Source organism: Macaca nemestrina, chromosome 5, assembly GCF_043159975.1.
Source record: "Macaca nemestrina isolate mMacNem1 chromosome 5, mMacNem.hap1, whole genome shotgun sequence".
NCBI classification, from domain to species: Eukaryota; Metazoa; Chordata; class Mammalia; order Primates; family Cercopithecidae; genus Macaca; species Macaca nemestrina.
Window position 1 is genome coordinate 115174036 of NC_092129.1, and position 17333 is coordinate 115191368.

General features: G+C 36.8%; 1 protein-coding gene across 8 annotated transcripts in view; it reads right to left on the bottom strand.

The window, feature by feature from the left end:
• LOC105479478 (small ArfGAP 1) overlaps positions 1-17333 on the bottom strand; it is a 191570-nt gene that overhangs the window by 7211 nt on the left and 167026 nt on the right. For all 8 annotated transcript variants that reach the window (XM_071096884.1, XM_071096881.1, XM_071096887.1 and 5 more), the window contains 2 exons: positions 16797-16887; positions 1171-1295 (listed from right to left, as the gene is read on the bottom strand). In XM_071096884.1, coding sequence (XP_070952985.1) covers positions 1171-1295; positions 16797-16887 — 216 coding nt within the window. The remainder of the gene's footprint in view (positions 1-1170; positions 1296-16796; positions 16888-17333) is intronic.

Below are 17333 nucleotides of genomic sequence, written 5' to 3' on the forward strand. Positions count from 1 at the left end.
TAAATACTTCCTTCCAAAGACACAATATTAGACAATTCTGTCACATGTACACCTATGTCTGTACAAATTGGTAAGGTAATTAATGTTAATTGAAACAACAGTAACAATACTGTCTCTCTTTCTTATGTGTGTTATAGGAGGTGAAGAAGGGGCAAAGCCATAAAATAAGCTATTTTGCTAAAAATAAACACTACTGCTGCAGACAATTTTGATAAAGATCCATTTAAATTAATTATTCCTAAGAAATCTACTTGTTCCATTCTAATGGTAACTATATAATGACTATCACAATAACAATATGTGCAACAGAAATATGTTATAAGATGTTGACTTTTTCTTATTAAAACTGTCTACCGGAACAATTCAGATTTGACTTAGTTTTTCTATGGAAGGAATATTTTATCTCAAAAATTATGCTGCACAAACTGGTTATTTGTAAAGTATAAACTTAAAATAGAATCTTAATGTTGTAAGCTTAAGAGTAATTTGTTTCCTGAAATTTCATATAGTTCACGTTACAGAAATTCCATGTACTGTTAAGAAGGCAATTCAAAATTTCTTCACCATTAACATTTTAAAAATTTCCCAATCATTATTATTACTGTTCTAGATTTTTTAAAAATCACTTAAAAAAAAAAAAAGCAAGGTAGATTTTAAGGCTAAGTTAAAACATAATTTGCCTTCATTTTAAAAAGACAATGAGTACTGAATTTGCTAGAACTTCTGCAGTTAATATTTACAAACACCCACAGTTTTAAAAGCTCTGAAGTAAGTGACCTTGTTGATCTCAGGGAAGTCGATGTAGTCAGGGTTTTTCTACTTGTTCATTCTAAATACTGTTGTTTCCCTAAAGCTAGGGTTAGAACTTTAAAGATAGTCAATATTTTAGGTTTTGTGGGTTATACAGTCTCTGTTGTTAATATTTAACTCGGCTTTTGTAGCAGGAAACCAGCCACACATAGTATGTAAACCAGTGGGAGCGGCTGTGTGCCAATAAAACTTTATTTGCAAAAAGAAGCTGCTGGCTTAGTTTGCAAACCCCTGGCCTAAAGAACAGGGGACTTTAAAATCAGTTACTGCTCAGAAAAAATTCTTCCAAAATTGAAATTTTGAAACTTTTCAAAAAGGAAATAAGCAGCGACCATATAAAACCATATTCTTATCACATACCTGAGCTGGAGGCATGCCAGTTGCAGGTAAGGGATTAGAAATCATTGGTCCGAAGATGTCCAGATCGTCATTCAGGGGTGGCACCGTTGTGTTCCCATTGGTCACTGGTGCCACAGCAGGGCCATCTGAAAAGAATATAGATTCTTGTCTTAAAGTAGAATATCTTAAATTACTTGAAACATGGCATTATTTTAAAAATTGATATATGGTTTAAAAAAAAAAAAAAAGTTCAAAAGTTGGTAAAACATTTGTTCTCCTTCTACCCACCCCAGTATCCCCTTTCCCAAAGAAACCATTTCCAGTTTTGTTGATTCCCCCAGAAATATTCTTTATCCATTGGTTTCTAGGTATATATCCAAACCTCCTTTTTAACCAATGGTATCATACTATTCACATTATTTTGCACCCTAATTTTTTAAATAAGATCATAGGTTTTTATGGTGTTTCCTATATGCCAGGCACTGTTCTGGGTACTTTACATGTATCAACTCATTTAATCTTCATACACTTATGAGGTAAAAACTACTTTTGAGATAAGGGGCTAAGGTGGAATTTGATACCACACTCTTATAAATAATCCCTCTCCATAAATGTATGTGTGAGGGTGTGTGTGTCTGGAGATAATTTAATTTTTACCTACCATGGAAATAAGTTTTGATGATTTATACCATGGAAATAAGTTTTTTACCTACCATGGAAATAACATTGATGAAATGTTACGTTTTGAAGTCACAACATGGAAGAAAACTAGATAGAAAAAAGGAAACATACATACAATATTTAAACTGATTCTACAGGAAGTATCCATAGAACTCCAAAATAAATCCTTTCTTTATTCCAGCACAGCCACTTTTAGTGATGGCTGTACCAAGCCACTGCACTGTACAGGCAAAGGGACTCTGACAGAGCTTCCTACTTTAAAATTCAAATTAAAAAAGTTTTTAAAACTGTAATTTCAAAAATTCAAAACTGGCTTATTTTATATCCCCTTTTTATGTTGGTGAACATTTATAAGGGCTGGGGGCAGGAGCTGAAGTGGAGTGCTGTGGGTCGAGTTTGCATGCACAGCACTCCAGGACTGGAACATCTCACAGAGTTCAGTTTTCTTTTTTTTTCTTTTTTTTTTTTTTGAGACGGAGTCTCGCTGTGTTGCCCAGGCTGGAGTGCAGTGGCCGGATCTCAGCTCACTGCAAGCTCTGCCTCCCGGGTTTTTACGCCATTCTCCTGCCTCAGCCTCCCGAGCAGAGTTCAGTTTTCTGTAACCACAACCAAGTAACAGTTCAGAGCATCACAACTCCAGCCTCTTGAGAGTTATAGCCTAATAAATCTTCTAGCTTAACAATTTACAGTCTCATTTGATCTCTCTTTGATAGACCATACTCTCATCAAAGGGAAATCCATCATCTTTAAAAACCTTTTCAACAATGAATGGGATATCTTGCACAAAGTAGATACTCAAATATTAACAAATTCAGTGGAGGATCTACCATCTCATTCAATTTCCACCACAATCTACAGAAACTTAGAGAGTTCTTGTCTTTTTCCAAGTATAACTACAGAAATTAGTATCTTTTATTTCTCTGTTTAAGCTTCAGTGAATTACAAAGAATTATTAATACATAATCAAAATAAAATATTTTTTACTATTTATTTTATAAAAGAGTGTGTAAAGTCCAAATTAGGTTAATTTGGAAGTTATTCAACTGCAAATTTTTCAAGTCATTTTCAGTGATATCACATTATCACAACCATTAAAAGAAATGTATTGATATGTATTATACATGTTATATCTATATCAAGTACTATGGACAATTAAAAGGTGAAGCAATAAAACAATGTATGTAGATTATTATAATTTGTAATATATAGAATTTTAAACTGAGACAACTATCAAAGAATTAAGACTCATACATGAAAATAATTTTTTTCATTTCTAACCCTTTCAAATGGCAATATTCATTTTAAAGTTAGACCTCCTTAAAGAGATAATTTGTTTTCTAGTTCATTCCATACCCCATTTACATGATGTATAGTACATTATATAAATATCAGCTAGAAATAAAGTGATATTTTAAAGGGACAAGGCATTCTAGGTTTAAAAACACAACTAAGGAATACCTTTTTTGTTTGTATCTACACTTCAGTAAAGAAAGTCCAATAATAATGACATATAAGCCAGTGGTGCTTTAACTTGTGAGCTACAGAGTTGGAGATGGGCAAACATCATCATCAACTAGACATGTTTCATTCTATCACATGAATTGAGGAAGCACTTTATTAGCTGCAAATATAACTATTATATATAAAATGTATATATATTTATATATGTAAAAATTTTATATGTTTATAAAATTTAAACTCAAATAGAAGCATGTGTCCTGTGAAACAATGTAAACCACAACCAAAATAAAAAGGAAAAAAAATGGTGACAAGCTGAATATAAGCAACTATTTCCAGTTTTTCCGTTACACTTTTTTTTACTTTATTAAGTAGTAGTAAACAAAATCAGACAAATTTATGGCAAAAAAAATTTAACACGAGAAAATCCCATTGATTTTTTGGCAAACTAAGAAAATACTATCAATTGCCTTTTACCACAGCACATGTTCACAGAACACCAGTGTGCCCAGGATGCACACTTTGTGAGAATCACAAAGTTTATCCACTACAAGCCAATGCTATGTCTTATTACTTTTATAAACTGTACAGCTTTCAGAAATTTTAAGTCTGTTCTACTTAGTACCTTAGACTCCACTCAGAATATTTACTTACACTTTCAAATCTAAACAACATTTGATATCTAGCAATATATTTTCTAACCCGCAAAACACCACACAGCACATTATTTGGTTTCTGAAGTCTTATTTTACCTTTCACCCCCTTTAGTATCACATATGTGACTAATAACTTGTCCAGCATCACAGAGCAGGAGCAAAGTCTTAGACTGTAATCTTATTCAATGTTTACTGTAAAAGCAACACATTCTTGTAAAAGATTCAAACCATGCAAAAATGAAGAAACTAAAAGTACCCACCATAGATGGTGGTGACAGTTGTGCAATGTGAATGTACTTAATGCCACTGATTATATATTGTAAAATATTTAAAACGGTAAATTTTATGTGTTGTGTTACCACAATTTTAAAAACAAGGTACATAGGATCATACAAAAATAGTCTTCTTTATATAAATTATGTATGTGTAGGTAGGGGGTTTGCATTCTGTGATACTGCATGTGCCTATTATTTATTTATTCAATGTGTGACTCAAGAGAATTTAGGTAGTTTCCAGATTTTCACCATTAAAAACAGAATGGTGGACATCCACATTCCTCTATATAAAGTCTACACAGCTCATATCCCTTCACTGCAATGTAACTTGAATTCTGTTTTTACCACTGCACTATGAACAAATCCATATTCTCTTTCCATGTGTTTTATTATTGTTATTACTATATTAAAACTAGCCTCTTGAAATTTCTGGCATTTCATACAAACAACGAAGTTGTGATCTCTCTGTAACCAGTCACCATGGTTATTAGAGCTGTCATGAAGTCAATTCACAAGGTCAGTCTGAGGGACGTGGAATCCTTTTTAGAATGAGAGGAAGCACCTGCTTAGGGACAGCAATCTTTGTGGCAAGGCTGACAGACACTGTTTTCAACTGGTTAAGGAAGACTTTCTCAAAACCCCCAAAAACCTGAGGTAAGGAACTTTCTGCCAGGCCTCACCAAGATTTTTCTCTACATAGCATCCTCGTGATGAGCATAGGTGATTGCTCTCTGCTCTCACCATCTGCAACATACCTGCCCCTCTTTTGTCTCTACTCCATCTTCTCCCCATGTGATGGGTTATCCATCTTAATGGTGGGTTCTGGATTTCACAGCCATCAATTTTTCTAGTTACTATCAAAGCTATGCGTTCACAGAATTGTTGAAAAACAAATTCTTAACCAAAACGAAAACTTCTCAGCCTTGCAAAACTGGTAAATACAAGTTCCCAATGAGTTTTCAATGGTTGCCAATTTTACTTACAACATTTGGCTTGCTTAACACATTATTTAAAAGGGATTGCTTCAATTCATTTAGAAGGTTATTGCGTTTTAAATTTTCAGTGTTCAAAAAGGACAATTAAAGACTCATTATCATTACCATCATTATAAATATCACATTCATCCTGGATGTTTTTAAAGAATGTTTACATGTTATCATTTTTGTCCCCATACAAGATGAGAAGGGCCTCTCCTTCCATTATCTCCGGTTATACCAACTAGGACACAGAGCAATGAAAAGACTTCCTCAATGTCATTCACCTTTTTAAGCAGCAAAATTTGTACTAGAACAGAGTCTTCTCACACCTAGGCTAGTGCTCTTTTCTTTAAACCACATTTCATCAAAAGCCATGTAATTTCAACTTCACCTAATTATAAACAAATCACTTTAAAGTTCTGAAAAATTTAAAAAAACTTTAAAATAGTTTATAATTATTTGTACTAAGTTTGAGAAGCAGTTAAACAGTCCAAAAATCATTCAGTGCCACACTCAACATTTGCCTCATCCTGTCCTCACTCCACTGTCCTGTACTGACACCAGTATCTTTTCAATTTATAGGGAGGGATTCAGGTGGTTATGGTCTTCAGTGAGCAAACTGGGCTCCCGGAAGCAACTGTGGGATATAATCAGGCCTTTGTCAACTAAGAGTATTCACAAATTATTGGGAGTTAAATGCATCCTTTTGATCATGGGCCCACTAATAACATGATCTTTACTGATTAATAAAAGCTCAGACGCCACAACATCAAGAAAATACCAAGATGTTGACAACAGTTTTTCAGATAATTAACTGTAACATTTAGAGAGTATAAGGCTTATTCAAATTAAATAGTGTAAATCACCATAATGTAAGAAAAACATTTAAATCAGCATGGGTTATACCTTGTTGGTGCATGCACACAAATATACAGTTACACACACACACACACACACACACACACACACACACACACACACACACGGAAACTTCCTCTTTCAGGGGAGAGAGAACATCAGACCATGCAATGCCTTCTATGAGATGAGGGGATGTCTGTGAAAACTAATCAGAATTCACCGTAGACATGCACCTTGCTCAGCTACAGAATGATGGTGGGAGCAGCAGGAGGCAGCAGTCCCCCTTTAATTAGTATGCAGAAACAGTAGCTGGTGGACAATAAAAATAATGGGAGATCCAGAGTACAAGAAAAGCCTAGGGCAAATGGAGGAAATTCAGCTGGGAACAACATCATAAAGAACGATAATGAAGCACAAAGGACCCCTTGAAAAGGCAATGAGCAAACAGAAGAAATTAGGACAATGCAGTAAAATGAAGATAGGATTTCAATCTTAAAGGCAAGACATCAAACCTACAGTTAAGTAGCTTGTAGGTAAGTATTTTCTTTCTTCATTACCTTAAGATGTTAGGCTAGTGTCTTATTTGGGAACTGAACTGGTAGATGAATGTTTTCAACTGCCCACATATGAGAAACTGACAGGAAAAGGTTAAAATGTTTTCAGCTGCAGAAAAAAATTGTTAAAATCAGTGCTACAACTTCCAAGAACAGAAGGCATGCCCAGCATGCATTCACTGGCCCACTTCACATCATGACACTGAGAGATGTTAGAAAGAGGTAACATTTCAAATATGACAAAGTCATGAAGGCCAGTCTCTTGTCACCTAAAAATCCTCAATATGGTAAGTGAGCCAGCTGATTCTATTAATTGTAACTATACTAGAATTCATCTGACACCAATAATCCAAATGAGGATAAGGTAAATAAAGTATTTTTAACAACAGTGTCTTCCCCTTGGCACATTCCAAGTGCCTTTAAATGACAATTTATAAACTAAAAGGAAATAAGAATACAACACTTCATATTTTAATACATGTTTAAACACTAATATTTATTTAAGTACTATGTGCCAGATACTCTGATCAATAAAGTATCTCAGTTTAATCCTTACCTCACCTGGAGGGAATCTGCACAGTAAGCCTAGGACTTCAACACGGGTCTCGATGGCGCACCCAGAAAACTCAACTCTCTAATCAGTTTGAGAAATGTTTCCCGGTATTCTCAGGCAGAAACAGGTGCCCATTCCCTACCCAGAGTTACAAATTGACCTACCTCCCTAAAATAGTGCCCTGAGGGCAGGGGCTAGATTCACCACCCAGCCCAGGCACAGTACTTGGCACAAGCTCCTTTCTGAGGCACAGGATGACTCCTGAGTCCACAACACCCACACCACCTCCACTGCAGGCCATACCACCCACAGCCGGTCAGTCAGGCCTACCAACTTTGCCTCCAAATGTTCCGCTAATCCAGGGGCTGCAAAGTAGAAGCCTTCCCAAGCATCTTATCCTTTTCATTTTTAGTTTTTATGGCATCTGAATGTTCTTAGGCTGAACAGGCATGCCCCAGTACTCCAGAAGCCTCTTTACTCCCCACTGGCACCACTTTCATAGCCCAGAGCCCATGAACAGTCCCACCTGCTTCGTCACCAGGAAGAGTGCAGCTGCCTCCTTAATTTAATACCTAGCGCAAAGCAAATAATAAATGATTAATTGAAATGCTTTCCAAACACAGGTTACGGGAGGATTTCTTGGTGACAGCAGAGCCATGGTGGAAAACAATTAGTAGTTCAGGTGATCCTACTTTTGTGGGAGAAAAGTGAAATAATGACACTATTTTTGAAAATTACCAGCAATTTCCTGGCTACAAATCCTTTTCAGTCCTCATCCTACTTACCACCAGCACATTTAGCCCCAGCTGATCCTTCCTCCTGGAAAATCGCCTCTTAAAGAGTTTAGAGCCACATTCTCCTTGAAGACTCCCCAGCCATTGCTACCAATATCCTGGACTGGCTCCTCTTCCTCTGTTTTCATAGACACAGCTTCCATGCAACTATCTGCCTATGAGATTACAACTGCTTGTTAACTAGAATCCCTACACCAGGGCTTCCCTTTTCCAGGTTAACAAGTACAATGAGGCTGGAATTCTTTCTCTCAATCATAAATGTGTCTCCAACGCCTCTATGTCCAAAGCTCAGTGCATCACTGTTGTCACAGCACCTCACAGGACTACTCTACCTGCTACCTCACCGGTGGGAGCCATATCTTACCCTCCTACTAATCTGTTCCAACTGTCCTAACATAGCACTTGTGTGCCCTATGATAGGATACAGATGGGTTTTAAATCATAAGATCCTCTACATAGGTACGGCTCTAAAAGCTGCATTTATCTGGGTATCTGCTTATCTTTTCCAACTGTTATTCACTCTAAAGGTGACCTCCATAAAACATTAGATTATACTTGAAATAAGTTTGCGTAGCACAAAATAAACTTATTTTCTTCTCCTCTAGCAGCAGCAAGAAAAATCAACCTCTGAATTAAGGAAAATATAATTTAAATTGGAATTTTAGCATTAATCCAGATTTCAAACTGAATTCTCATAACCTGTTCTCTTAGATAATCCCATCTTTTCCCTCAATGATAATTCTGTCTTCCAGTTTCTGGATGGCAACCCCATCCCCTTCTGGCACTACTATAAACACACAGAGCTGCATCTTCTGGTGTTTACCAGTGTTCCATGAACTCTGCTGGTGCTCAATAATTAATTGAATTCATTCTTTACTTGAATGTCAGAGGCATTAGCTGGTCATAATCTATTTGCACAAATAAGAAAAAATGTCAAAAAGCAACATGAGATTTTATGTATTATTAATCTAGTTTAAGGCAGATAAGAATGTGATAAGTAAATGGCTGTTTTCCATTACCATTTTTGACTGAGCATGAACCTTAAACCTTTAGTACACCCTTGCTACAATGAAAACTCCCAAATTTAATTCTTCTTCCATAACTAGTCAGGCGTCACCATAAGCAGTGATGAATTTAAAGTGGAAACAGCACTGTTTAAAGAAGGCTGCTTCCATGATATTCAGTGATTCTCTCTTTAATGGCAAAACTCCTTAAAGCTTTCTAAATTTTCACGCTGATGAAAGAACCCTTTTTATTTTCTACTCAAGAAACCATCTAAAGTTTTATCCTTAATTTTTATTATTACTTGGAATTCCTTTATATTAAAACACAGGACTTGATTTGTAAAATCAACTCATGTCTGTCTTATTTTAGTAAATTCAAGTCATAAATGTCCATTTGAAGCATATTAAAATTTTTAAGCTTTATGTTGTTTTCAATTTTTTTAAGTGTGCCTGAGAGCTAAGTGGAGCTATTTATTTTTATTTTTCAGTTAATTTTTCATACAGTTAAATAGTTAGTATTTAGGCTAATTTGCTAAAATGACTAACATGGTCTTAAAAGAGAATCCTAATCCTCTTGCTGTATTTGGCCCTACCTTTTCAAGCCACTACCAAACTGCCAGTCTACTGTACCAGCAGGGAAATCTACTACACATTTCTACAAACCAGCCAACTTTTGAGCAGGGAATTCCCTTATGCACAGGCACTATGATGCTGTGTAAGGGGAAGAGCCCCATGGTGCTACTGTCTTTCAGAAGACACCACACACACATGCACATATGTGCGCACACACACGCATACTGATTTAGAGCTATCTGAAATAGCTGAGAAGTGGTATAAGGAGGAAGCTTTGTAGAACTGATTGCTTAAAAAATAAATATATATCAAATCACTGCACCATTTTATGGCCTCAAAAAACAAGAAATATATAAATATGAAACCAAATTGTATACACCAAATTTCTTTCTAAATGTTTAAAATAGTGATAAACTAGATTCCTGAGGCCACCGAATTTCCTCAGTTCTTTTAATCAGCTGCAAATCCATCAGAGGCCACAGACCATGCTTTGCAATCACTGTTTCCCTCTGTCTCCCTCTTTCTCTCTAATGGTAGTGGCTATTCAAGGAATAACCCAGCAGGAGTCCTACTCCGTGTTACTCAGCATAATTTTTGAGTCCCTTCTCCACACATTCCTTCAAAGGCCTGTACTACCTCTTGGTGATCCCCCATGACCTGGTGTTCAGGTTATAGTCTCAGTACAGGACTGTGTGCAAGTTACTGTGCTACGTGCTTCACATAAAGCACACCATTTATTCTGGCCCTCAGCTACAGAAGAGTTCCTATTTCCATTTCCCAGACGAAGCTGCTAGAGGGCAGACAAAACACAGGTACTACCTCTAAACCAAGGATCACGCCCCCATGACTTAATACTGCCATCTATTGATTTGATGAATGGGTCCAATGTCTATTTTGTGTAGCATAATCTCACCTGTTAGAGTTTTATTTTCTATCACAGCTTAACACAGTGTTAAGAATATGAGCCCTGAAGTCAGACTACTCAGTCTAAATCCCAGTTCTGTAATCTACCATCGGTGTGACCTTGTGCAATTCACTTAACCTCTCTGTGCCTCAGTTTTCTCATCTATAACAGGGAAATAATAATAGTTCACCAATCTCAGAGCTGTTGCAAAAATTCAATAAATAAATATCTGTCAGCACTCAAAACAGCCCCTGGCATATAGTTAGCAGTATCTGATTATTAACATAATAAGATAATTTAATACTTGGGTTAGATGCCTTGCTTTGGTTCATCTTAAGAGCTGAAATTAGACTTTGGCATTAAACAGATCTAGGTTTGAGTCCTAATTCTATTGTATAGCAGCAATGCCTTGGAAATTAATTTTTGTTAGCTTATTAGTTGTTAGTTTTATTATTATTAGTTTAATTAAAAAAAAAAAAAGGAAAAAGTGTGTGTGGGTGTGTACCCTAAAGAGCTGCTTGAAATGCAAGTGTGCCAGATACCACAGACTACCAAAGCCCCATCTGGGCGCTTCTTGCTGGCAAAGCCTACTCCACTCTACAGGATGAATACTATTTTCCTAGTCTCTCTTGCAACTAGAGTGAGGTAATACAATCCAATTCTGACCAAGCGTACCCTGGGAATCCTGCTGGGGAATTTTCTGGCAAGTTTTTCCTCCTGAGAAAAGAAACTGGTGAGGAAAAGCCATCCTTTAGGCGTGGTCCTATAAGGATAGGATGCTGCACCATCCATGTGTTGGCCATAAGGGGACGAGCCTCCAGAGTAAAGCCAGTACTATGATGAGGGTGGCAGAATGAGGAGAAGCAAAGAGGAACCTGGCTCCCTGCACTCACTGTTCCACCGCTGCACAGCCCCAAACCACCCTGTCTCCAGATTTCTCTTTGAATGAGATAATTAGATGTCCTTATGTTCAAGCCATTTTCAGGCTTCCTGTTACTTGTCGTTTCAAGTTGCCTCATTCAGAGTTGAATTTTACCCCTCTTTGTCCTATCCCCCAGCACATTCTCTGGAGGTTCTGTGCTGTTTCCAAGACGCCGTCCCTTCTTGCTCTCTTCTAAAGTCTGTGATATCATCAACTCCCCCAACGGCACCTCTTTCTGGTGCCAGTTCACTGACTGCCCTGGTACTGACTCAGGACCACTTGCAAGTATCTGCCCACTGCTAGTTACCTTACACCAATATATTTATGTAAATGCATTTTCTTTCCTATGCAGGTGTGATTACATAAGAATAAACCAATCCCTAAGACCTCCTTTTTGAAAGGATAATAATAGTTCATAACAATAGTTCACTGAGCATACTTTTCTGAGCAGAGGCAATACAAGTTGTTATCAGGTTTTAAACTATATCTGAAAAACATAAGAGACTATAAAATTTTCTTGGGCACTTCTGCTATAGTCCTCCCCACCTTCAATCCTCCTCCAAGAAAAGGGGCATGTGCACACAACTACACAAACGTCCTCTGGATCTGGTCAAATAGGTAGCTGTAGGACACCAGCAGCTTTCCAGGTCCACTGGGAACTGTGGATCACCAGGACCACTGCTGCTAAATCTGGCATTCTTTTACTCAGTTCATTCCCAAATTTGCTTTATAGCACATGGGCGGCTTTGAGAAATGGCTAGAATTTTTTTTCTGTAGGAATTTTCTGCCTGAAAGGTAAGTAGAGTACTTTCTGTATTCATCTCTCTCATATAAAACTGGGTATGTGTTGCTAATAATAAAATGGGTTATATACTGATGGCTTAATTTCACTAGCATTGTCTTGACCACTGTCATATGTTAAAGCTTTTATTTCCTGAACACAAGCATGAATGGAGAAACTAAAATTTGCAAACTTTTCTCATCAACTTCCCCAAAACAGAAACACAAGTGTACACCCCTGAGCTAGATTTTCATCACCAAGATCATGACTCAATTCTTTGTGAGATGCTTTCTGGGGCACTGACAGGATGAGGTCACCCCAGACATCCTTGGCAGTGCACCCCTGACACACACAATTCTGTTCCTGGTAGGGCTGTGGATAACGCCTCCTGACAAGGAACCAGGCTGCTCTGCAGTGTGCATGTGGTACACAGATGGCCACAAAACAGAACCCCTGCAGGAACCGTTAACGGGAGGTTGAAATGAAACCTCTAGGGTCACATCCAAGGCCAGTTATAAGTAATTCTTCTCAAGCCTTATGCCCAAAGCATGCGCTCGCCCTTGAAGACTTTATTCTCAGAGGCGGTCTTACGCCCCCACACTCCAAAAATAAGCCCTACTGAATAGAAGCATTAGTCTGGGGGAACTGTCCTAACCAATTGGTAAGCAGTCTGTCAATTTTTATCATCTTTAAAACTAATAAACAACAAAGAATAGACACTAGCCTAACAGTATAATTCACAGTCCTAAACTAGCTTCCCAAGTAAGGGGACCCGAAGAGCACTCTTCTCACAAACCCTAGAAGCTGATTTTAATTCTATTTTAACATAGGACGTGCATACTCAAGTCAGCATATGTCTGTATTTGATTCAAATTTGGTACATTCAGAGATTATTCAATCTGGCACTTAGTCAACATGGGCCAAAGGCCCTCAATTTCTAAGACTGGAGGCAGCTCAAGTATCTCACCCTGTTTGTGGTATTAGAGAGTAAAGTACTATAATAAACAGTAGTCCTACAGCTTTCAAACACGAATTAATATCTAAATATGAGGCAGCTCTTGTAGGTACTATCGGGAACATAAAGCAGGGGTGAGCAAACCCTAGCCCCATGCCTGTTTTTAAAATCGATCGGAACATAAGCATGCTCATTCATTTACATGTTTGTTTATGGCTACTTGCATACTACAATGGGAGTTGACTAGTTGCAACAGAGATCATAAGGCCTGCAAAGCCAAAAATAATGTCTATTTGGCCCTTCTTGGAAAAAATTGGACAACCTCTGCTAAAAAGTATATATAATATAAAGCATTTTATGTTTGAACTTTGAATGATCAGGAAAGGTAAGCTTAAGAAAGGTTTTACCTGAGTTACTGGGTTACAAAAAATAAAGTAGGTTCATTAAAGTCCCATTTAAAGGAAAGATCAAATCTCTTAAAACTAGTCTTAAGTATTACGCTATTATGAAACTGTTAAGAGTGATAAAGAAGGCATGAGTCCCAAGGATCCATAGCTGTGTAACTGAACTATCGCTATGCAGTTTTTCTCTATATTTTCTGGAAATGTTTTAAGTTAATGTCTGTTCTAGTCTCACTCATACGGAGATATGCCGTCATGTTTGCATTACCATAAATCATACTTCAAGGCACCTACCCCTACAATTTGCGCTGTTTTTCAATTTACAGGGGAAAACCAGGGTCCCATTAGAGGACAGCGGCATGCTTCTGAGCAGATAAAGAGCCTGAGGCCCGAGGTGGACACCAATCATCAATCCACATTTAGAATCACTGTTTGTTTTGAGCTGAAAGAGACCTTTGATTTCTCTGTAGTCTCCTGGACTTTCATGAATTCATCAAATTTTATGCTTTAACACAGCTTTTTTTTTTTAAAAAAAAAGTCTGAAAATATTTTTTAAAAGAGTTTAGGAAATTGATAACCAGCAGATGTGAAGAGCTGTATGTGCTCTGGGTAAGACACTTCCTCTCCTGCTGCTACAACTCCCTCACAGCAAGACAGCCCTCTTTCTAACCCCATCTCCCACCCCTCCCACCTTTGGAACTCTTTCACCAAATGATCTAAAACCCACTATCAGTCATTGCAAAATCCCCCATATATTCTTAATCTTTTTTCACAAACAGTCCCTAACTTCTGCTAAATGAACTTTGGTTCTCCCCTAAAGACACTGTTTCCTGAAGCTGTCCCACTGTCCAAAAGAGCAACATCCCAGCAGACCTACAAACCCATGAGTGACAGAAATAAATGTTAGTTGATGTAAGCCACTGAAATTTTGGAGTTGTTTGCTATGTAACATGCACAGCAAGAGGTGACTGTTTTAGAAACTGATACAAGAGGGGTGCTGCCACAACAGAACCCTAAAATCTGTGGCATTGACTTTGAGACAAGGTGGTAGAAGATAAGGAAACATATGCAATAGTGAAATGGCTGGTAAACAGTGCCCCACAATAATCAGGAAGGTAGAAAATGTATCAAATGAAGTTACAGTAGAGCTGCCCTAGCTGACCCACAGAAAGAGAGAAACAGATGTTTAATGTTGTAAGCTGTTGAAACCTAGGCTTATTTACTATGCAGTATCATTCCAACAATAATGGAATATCTCAAAGGCCACTCATACTGTTTGTCGACTAGATGCCATTCACTCCGGGCTATTCAAGGACACTGCTAGAGCAATTTGTCCTTGTCCTGAAAGTATCAGATTTACCTCTCTACAGTTCATTTCTAACACTAAACATCTTGTAATGTCATCCTTAAAAAAACCCTTTCCTGCCCACCTTGCCCTACGATAATCTAGTCTCAGCACAACCACCACAATAATTCTTTAAATACTACAGTCAGATTATTTCTTTTCAGCAAATTCCTCCAATGTGTTTCCAGGTCACTCAGAGTTAAAACCAAGTCCTGTTATAGTCAGCTTGCACCCTCCCTACCCCTTCCTTCCTTGTTTCCTCTGTTACTATTCTCCCCCAAGATCATTCCACTTTAGCCACATTGTCATCCTTGCTGGTCCTTGCACACTTCAAGTAGGCTCCTACTGAAGAGCCTTTCCATCTGCTGTGTTCTTCTCAGAATGCTCTTGCTTACAGATCCAGATATCCAGACATTCTTCACGCCTTTGCTCCAATAAGACATCTGTGAATGCCTCCCTGTCCACCCTATTTAAAATTACAACCATCCATTTCTGTTTTCTTTCATCTATAGTACTTACCACCTATAACCTACGATATATTTTATTTAATTGTTTATTCACTGTCTCTCCAGATGAAATGAAAGCCCCAGAAGTTAGGAGTTGTAGTCTGTCCTCTTTCAGATCTATCTCCTTAGTGTCTACAATGGTACCTTGACACACAGTAGACAGTAGCTATTTGTTGAATGGAATGAGTGTGTAAGATAAGAATCAGGCCTAGATTATATTTTATATTTCTAAGTTATAAACTAATAAACCAGGCAATGCAGACTGAAAAAGGAAGCTGCAGTGAAGACAAAGATATAATACAGTTTTACTAAGATATTTTTTTACTTTAGTAATAATTTTTTTTCTTTTTCTCTCATTTACAGTAAAGGAAATAAAACAAGAAATTATGAGGACTACAATTCAACATAATTGTATTTAGAGCCCCTGGACTGAAGCCTTATTTTCAAAATTACAGTTATTTTTTATATTTCTAATATACAACTTTTTACCATCATAGAAGAATTGTACCTCCAGGGAGTATATTTGTATGATGTACCAGCTTCCTAAGAAATGAATAAAACATTCAGCTATAATTCTTAAAACAGACAACAATTTACTCAATAACAACTAGGATCAATTTTTTGGAAAGCAGTATATGAAGTTCAACTATTCCAACTAACTGCCTTTTACTCTTTTCCTTCTCAATCTTTCTCCAAACTAAACAAAGAGAAAGATTGAAATTATTCCTGTGCCAAGGCTCAGATATTACTAAAAGTAACCTTTTATCAAGCCAATTCTTTTAGAAGAAAAAAATGTAAAAAAAAAAAAAAAAAGAGAGAGAGAGAGAAGCTAACAATATTTGTAGATAAGCACAATATAAACACCCCTTGAATGAAGGCCTGCTTACTTACCACACAGACTACATATACCTTTCAGCCATGAGAACAAACAGGACATTAAATTAAAACGAGCACTTCTCATTATCATTGAATAAGTTATATGAATCTAGTCACTAGATTTGGATGCAAAATGTGTTGCTTCAGTTAACCAAAATTAAATTTTATTTTAAACCAACACATTTTACAATAAGGCTACCCTAGAATTATTTTGTTAAGGGGAAAAATCCCCCACAAAACTGAAAATTCGAGAGACAGAGAAGAGAAAATAATCCACTCTTCATTGTAAGCACTAAAATGTCACATCTACCAAGCCTTTTAAGATTACTGTGATATCTTCTTTTCCCCAAGGAACTCATTACTTGTATTTCAGTGAAGACAGTGCTGACAGACACCAGCTCCCTTATTAAAGATTTCCTTTTTGTGGGAAGTTAGCAAACTAATCATACCATTTTCAAATTCAGTTAACAGGTACGTTTTGGCATACTGAAGATAAAGCCATTATATTCACTCCAAGTAAAAGTTTCAATTGTTTTGTAACTCTAGCAGCGACCTTTTATTTTTTATCACTTACCAAGTCCTAAAAGATCCACAGTGGGCTCCGCAGCTTTTTTAGGGCTGGTACTTTTTTTAGGCTCCAGTTGCTGTTCTTCTTTCTTCTGCAGCTTTAAAGTAAATAATTGGATTTATTAATTTTTCTTAAGTAAATTTAACAAAATTTTAAGCCCCAATTAATTACACGTTTTTGATAAACAGTGTAAAAAAGTAAATGAAACACAGTATAATAAAACCTAGAATATTGTTCATTATATAAAAAAACAAGTAAACATGACTGTTGAAGTTGCAATGACAGTCCTTACATATTGGGACCCCAAAATTGTGAATAAAACAATTTAACTCCTAATATAATTGTCCTTAACTACTAGCTCTTTCATATGAAATTACACAATTTAAAGAAACACATTTCATATTAGTTCCTAGACACTATTAATGTACTTCTGTGTCCCCACTCAAATTTCATCTTGTAGATCCCATAATTCCCATCTTTTATATGAAATTACACATTTTGAAGAAATGCATTTCATATTATTTCCTGGCTACTACTAATGTA